The 6,625-nt window shown below is 51.7% G+C and overlaps 1 protein-coding gene across 3 annotated transcripts in view; it reads left to right on the top strand.

Annotated features, from left to right (window-relative positions):
• Positions 1 to 1,643: 1,643 nt before the first annotated feature.
• Positions 1,644 to 6,625, top strand: part of PRPSAP1 (phosphoribosyl pyrophosphate synthetase associated protein 1) — a 50,729-nt gene continuing 45,747 nt past the window's right edge. The window contains exon 1 of one of the 3 annotated variants that reach the window (XM_017884860.1): positions 1,644 to 2,254. In XM_017884860.1, coding sequence (XP_017740349.1) covers positions 2,085 to 2,254 — 170 coding nt within the window. In that variant the 5' untranslated portion in view covers positions 1,644 to 2,084. The other 2 variants (XM_017884862.1, XM_017884861.1) reach the window with 2 other exon arrangements.

Raw genomic sequence — 6,625 nt, 5'->3', positions numbered from 1 at the left:
CTGCCTCCTGGGTTCAAGTGATTCTCCTGCCTCAGCCTCTGGAGTAGATGGGACTACAGGCATGTGCCACCACACCTGGCTTTTTTTTTTTTTTTTTTTTTTGAGACGGAGTCTTGCTCTGTCGCCCAGGCTGGAGTGCAGTGGCACGATCTCGGCTCACTGCAACCCTGCCTCCTAGGTTCACGCCATTCTCCTGCCTCAGCCTCCCAAGTAGCTGGGACTACAGGCACCCACCACCACGCCTGGCTAATTTTTTTTTTGTATTTTTAGTAGAGACGGGGTTTCACCGTGTTAGCCAGGATGGTCTCGATCTCCTGACCTCGCGACCCACCCGACTCAGCCTCCCAAAGTGCTGGGATTACAGGCGTGAGTGACTGCGCCCGGCCTGTTTTGTTTTTTGTTTGTTTGTTTGTTTGTTTGTTTTTTTGAGACGAGAACTCACTCTGTTGCCCAGGCTGGTGTGCAGTGGCATAATCTCGGCTCACTGTAACCTCTACGTCCTGAGCTCAAGTGATTCTCCTGCCTCATCCTCCTGAGTAGGTGGGATTACAGGTGTGCGCCACAACGTCTGGCTAAGTTTTTGTATTATGAGTAGAGATGGGGTTTCACAGCTACCTTGCCGGCCATAGAGTCAGGGTTTCACCATGTTGGTCAGGCTGGTCTTGAATTCCTGACCTCGTGATCCACCCACCACAGCCTCCCAAAGTGCTAGGATTACAGGCATGAGCCACCATGCCCAGCCTGATTTTTGTATTTTTAGTAGGGACAGTGTTTCGCCACGTTGGCCAGGCTTGTCTCAAACTCCTGACCTCAGGTGATCCACCCACCTCAGCCTCCCAAAGTGCTGGGATTAGAGGAGTGAGCCACCACGCTCAGCCAACACCTGGCTAATTTTTGTATTTTTAGTAGAGATTGGGTTTCACCATGTTGCCCAGGCTGGTCATGAACTACTGACCTCAAATTATCCATCCGCCTCAGCCTCCCAAAGTGCTGGGATTACAGGCATGAGCTACTGCACCCAGCCTGTTCCCCCTCGCTTTTTATTTTGAGACAGAGTCTGGCTCTGTCTCCCAGGCTGGAGTGCAGTGGCAAGGTCTCAGCTCACTGCAAGGTCTGCCTCCCGGGTTCATGCCATTCTCCTGCCTCAGCCTCTCGAGTAGCTGGGACTACAGGCGCCCGCCACCACGCCCGGCTAATTTTTTGTATTTTAGTAGAGACGGGGTTTCACCGTGTTAGCCAGGATGGTCTCGATCTCCTGATCTCGTGATCCGCCCGCCTCGGCCTCCCCAAGTGCTGGGATTACAAGCGTGAGCCACCGCGCCCGGCCCGAAGGGGGGCTTTTATGATTGAAAGCGAATACCGGCAAGAGGGCCTTTGGCACGTTCAGGGAACCTTGCCTTACACGCAGATACAGGGTTGGGGATCTGCTCGGAAACGCCTGAAAGATCAGGCTCAGCAGAAGACCACCTTTTGGACGCTTCAGTACTGCCGTCAACCAGCTGGAAAGAACCCCGCCCTCCACTTTTCAAATTAATCTCAGGCCGGCGCACGCGCCTCGGGGGTCGGGCACTGTGCTACCATAGACATGCAGAGCTAGATCGTCTACCTCCTCGGAGGCCGACATGTTGGGTCCTGGCCAAAAAAGTTGGAAACAGCTGGAGCCACTACCGAGGTAGAATGCTCCTCCCAAGAAGATGAGACCGAAAGAGCTCCCGTGGAAGCGGTCAAAGCAGGTGTGGAGCGAACCTGTGACACGCCCCATCGGCAGAACAGGCTTTTAGAGAGTCGCCCGGCTCCGTGCCCTCATCCGAGATGGCGGCCTGAGGGCGCTCTAGCCGACGCTCCTCGGATGCCCGGAGGGGGCGGTGGCCTCGTCTCTGGCTCTGAGGCGGCGGCGCGGGGCGCAGCAAACGCTGGGCTGCTGCAGTCCGTGGTGGGGGGTACGCAAGGGTGCGGACCTCGGAGCTCTCCCAGCCTGCCCCGTTTCTCAGCGCCTTCCCCACCCGAACCGGGGTCTCGCGGTTGGAAACGCTCTGGGTGCAGCCCCGCGCGGGGCCGACCGTAACCGTGCCGCGGGCCGGACGATGCCCAAGAAGCTGCTGTTGTTGCCCCCGCTCTCCGCGTCCTCGCCTTTCCGTGTCCCGCGCGCCCGCCCCGCTCCCCCACCGGCCATGAACGCCGCTCGCACCGGCTACCGAGTCTTCTCGGCCAACTCCACGGCCGCCTGCACGGAGCTGGCCAAGCGCATCACAGAGTAAGGGGGCGGCGGGAGGGCCGGGCCGCGGGCGGCGGCGCCTCGCTCGCCTTCGCGCCCCGAGGTACCCACTCCCCTCCACCCGCCCCACCTCCTGCACCTGGGCAGGAGGCGCGAGCCTGTCCTTTCCCAGCCGGACAAGCCTTGGAGGTGACGGAAACCACAACCTGCCTCCCGGTTTTGCAGCTGGGAGGCTTGGGGCGGACTCTCGGTGACCTCAGCCCCCGCCCCGTGACTGGGTCCGCGGCCTACCTGCCTTTCGTCTCCGCACTCCCACACCCCGGGGCGGGCCGAGCTTTCTGGAGCTCCCAGAGTGCGTGCCTTGGGGAGAGGGGCTCTGGTCTTGGCTCCCTTTCCCACGGCTGGAGTTGACCTGGGAATCTGACCGCCGCCACTCTCAAGTCTCCCTGCAGTGAGACCCGCAGGCGTGGTTGTGACTTGGGGGACCCGACGCGGCGGGTGCGGCCGCAGAGCAAAGGTGTGGGGACTGGCAGTGTGAAGAAGGCAATTCCAGGGAGGCAGATGGGCCGGAGTTGGTGGTAGAAATGACAGGCCTGACCCTGCTTTGCAAATTAGCTTGGGATAAGATCAGTCATGTGTGTCTTTAACCCAAGGAAGCCCCTGGTCTCAAGTCGCCTTTGGGGTCTGACAGCTCTGAGATGCCTTCCCAGCCTTGCCACTTACTAGCTCTGTCACTGGGCAAGAGACTTGATTTCCCTGAACCTCATCTGTGAAATGGGCATGATTCTCTCTCATGGCCAAGAATATTGTGAGTATGACCGGGATGGTGTAGTAGTAGTATCTGGTTCTAGCAGAGCAGGGCTCATAGTGGCCCCCTGAATACCTGTTTACTAAATGGCCTCTTTTCTTTTTATTTATTTATTTATTTATTTTGAGATGGAGTCTTGCTCTGTCGCCCAGGCTGGGATGCAGTGGCGCTATCTCACTCACTGCAACCTCTGCTTCCCAGGTTCAAGGGATTTTCCTGCCTCAGCCTCCCAAGTAGCTGGGACTACAGATGCGCCCAGCTAATTTTTGTGTTTTTAGTAGAGGTGGAGTTTCACCATGTTGGCCAGGCTGGTCTCGAACTCTCCCTGACCTCGTGATCCGCCCGCCTCGGCCTCCTAAAGTGCTGGGATTACAGGCGTGAGCCACTGTATCCGGTTAAATGGCCTCTTTTCTAGTTGGCTCTTTTGGAGAATCCCAGAGCTCTGATATAAAGGAGGAGCCTTATATGTCCTTTCCACATACACTTGTTAGAAATCAAAGACAAAATGAATGGCTCGTCTTTTAATATTTAAAGTCATTTTCACATCTTAAACAGTTTTTATAGAGTTACTTCGTTAAATTTTAGGATTGATAAATAATTGCAGGGATATATTTTAAACTTCTGGGGGGAAATGTAGAACGAAAGGGAAAACTTTAGTTATTTTTTTAGCTCTGACTGTTTTTTTTAATAGTTGGAGTTTGAGATTGGAAGAATGTTAAACAATCTTTTGCAGTCTACTGCCTGCCTAGTTTCTATTTCTAACCCCTGATTATTTGTCTTTCTTTTTATTTTTTTTATTTTTTTCTTTTTATTTTTTTTTGAGACGGAGTCTTGCTCTGCCACCCAGGCTGGAGTGCAGTGGCCGGATCTCAGCTCACTGCAAGCTCTGCCTCCCGGGTTTTTTACGCCATTCTCCTGCCTCAGCCTCCCGAGTAGCTGGGACTACAGGCGCCCGCCTCGTCGCCCGGCTAGTTTTTTGTATTTTTAAGTAGAGACAGGGTTTCACCGTATTAGCCAGGATGGTTTCGATCTCCTGACCTCGTGATCCGCCCGTCTCGGCCTCCCAAAGTGCTGGGATTACAGGCTTGAGCCACCGCGCCCGGCCTTGTCTTTCTTTTTGAGGCCAATGAAAACACTGACTTTAAAGGAAGCTTCTGTGTGTATCTAGTGGTTCAGAGTTACTCCACCTGACCTTGAGGGAGAGCAGATGGGAGCAGGGCACATTTTAAAAGTCGGTGAGGGTTTTTTTTTTGTCTTAGATTATTTCCTGGCAAATTCCAGGAAGGTTTTGAATTACTATCAATGATACATATTCATAAATAGTTTCCTTATTTTGTCTGTTTTGTTTATTTTGAGACAATCTTGCTGTGTCACCCAGGCTGGAGTGCAGTGGTGCCATCTTGGCTCAGTGCAACCTCCACCTCCCAAGTTCAAACGATTCTCCTGCCTCAGCCTCCCAAGTAGCTGGGATTACAGGTGCCGATACCACATGGTTTCATCCTGTTGGCCAGGCTGGTCTCAAACTCCTGACTTCAGGCGATCTGGGATTATAGGCATGAGCCACTATGTGCGGCCAGTAAGATTTTATTTTAAAAGAAGATTGTTTGCCCCTGAACAAAGTTTGATCAGTAGATTACTTAACCCCTGAAGTTATGATATTGTATTTCCATGATTTCTTTCAGAGTGTCTAAACTTCAAGCAAGGATCTTCAAACTTTTTTGATTATGCACTTTAATCAATAAAATAATTAGATACATGACCTTCCCAGGATATGTGAATGTTACATGTATTTTGTTACCTGCCCCACCCCAACCTGGTATCCTTAATCCAGCTTCCACACTTAGCAACTTTTTGATAATCTTGTCTCTATCGTGCATTTTTTTGAGGTGGGGGAGATGCTGGAGTATTGTTTGTTTTTGAGAAGAGTCTCCCTCTGTGGCCAAGCTGGAGTACAGTGGCGTGATCTCAGCTCACTGCAACCTCCACCTCCCGGGTTCAAGCGATTCTTCTACCTCAGCCTCAGCCTCTCAAGTAGCTGGGACTACAGGCGCGTGCCATTACGCCCAGCTAATTTTTTTTTTTTTTTGTATTTTTAATGGAGATAGGGTTTCACCATGTTGGCCAGGATGGTCTCGATCTCTTGACCTCGTGATCTTCCCGCCTTGGCCTCCCAAAGTGCTGGGATTACAAGCATGAGCCATTGTGCCTGGCCTGGAGTATTTTTAAAAATTGTTATACACATAACAAAGTTTACCTTTTAACTGTTTGTTTTTGTTTGTTTGTTTTGTTTTGTTTTGTTTTTGAGACGGAGTTTTGCTCTTGTTGCCCAGACTGGAGTGCAATGGCACCGTCTTGGCTCACCCACAATCTCCGCCTCCCGAGTTACAAGTGATTCTCCTGCCTCAGCCTTCCAAGTAGCTGGGATTACAGGCATGTGCCACCACGCCTGGCTAATTTTGTGTTTTTAGTAGAGATGGGGTTTCTCTGTGTTGGTCAGGCTGGTCTCGAACTCCCAACCTCAGGTGATCCACCTACCTCGGCCTCCTGAAGTGCTGGGATTAGAGACATGAGCCACTGCGCCTGGCCTACCTTTTTAACTATTTTTAAGTGTACACTTCAGTGGCTTTAACTACATTCACAGTGTTGCACAACCATCACCACTATTCGTTTCCAGAACTTTTCATCATCCCAAACAGAAACTCTGTACCCTTTAAATACTAACTCCTCATTCTCCCCTCCCCGCATTCCCTGGTAGCCTCTGTTCTACTTTGTCTCTATGAATTGCCTGTTTTCTGGACTTCATACAAAAGGAATCATACAGCATTTGTCTGTTCGTGTCTGGCTTATTTTCCTCAGCATACCTTTTCCGAGGCTCACTCCTGTCATAGCACATACCAGAATTTATTATTTTTTTAAGGCCAAATAATATTCCATTTTTTTTGTTTTCCTGGGTGGGGTTTTTTTTTTTTTTTTTTTTTTTTTTTTTTTTGAGACGGAGTCTTGCTTTGTCACCCAGGCTGGAGTGCAGTGGCACAATCTTGGCTCATTGCAGTCCCCGCCTCCCAGGTTCGAGTGATTCTCGTGCCTCAGCTCCCAGGTAGCTGGGGTTACAGGCGCTCACCACCACACTCAGCTAATTTTTGTATTTTTAGTAGAGACGGGGTTTTTCCATGTTGCCCAGGCGGGTCTCAAACTCCTGGCCTCAAGTGATCTGCCCACCTTGGCCTCCCAAAATGCTGGGATTACAATCATTGAACCACTGAGCCTGGCCTGACTGGAGATTTTTATTTTATTTTTATTATTATTATTTTTTTGAGATGGAGTTTCGCGGCCGGGCGCGGTGGCTCAAGCCTGTAATCCCAGCACTTTGGGAGGCCAAGACGGGTGGATCACGAGGTCAGGAGATCGAGACCATCCTGGCTAACACGGTGAAACCCCGTCTCTACTAAAAAAATACAAAAAACTAGCCAGGCGAGATGGCGGGCGCCTGTAGTCCCAGCTACCTGGGAGGCTGAGGCAGGAGAATGGCGTAAACCCAGGAGGCGGAGCTTGCAGTGAGCCGAGATCGCGCCACTGCACTCCAGCCTGGGTGACAGAGCGAG

This window comes from Rhinopithecus bieti, unplaced genomic scaffold, assembly GCF_001698545.2.
Source record: "Rhinopithecus bieti isolate Rb0 unplaced genomic scaffold, ASM169854v2 scaffold_13400, whole genome shotgun sequence".
Lineage (NCBI taxonomy): Eukaryota > Metazoa > Chordata > Mammalia > Primates > Cercopithecidae > Rhinopithecus > Rhinopithecus bieti.
Note: the sequence above shows the minus strand (reverse complement) of the source record. Positions and strands in the feature narration are given on the sequence as shown.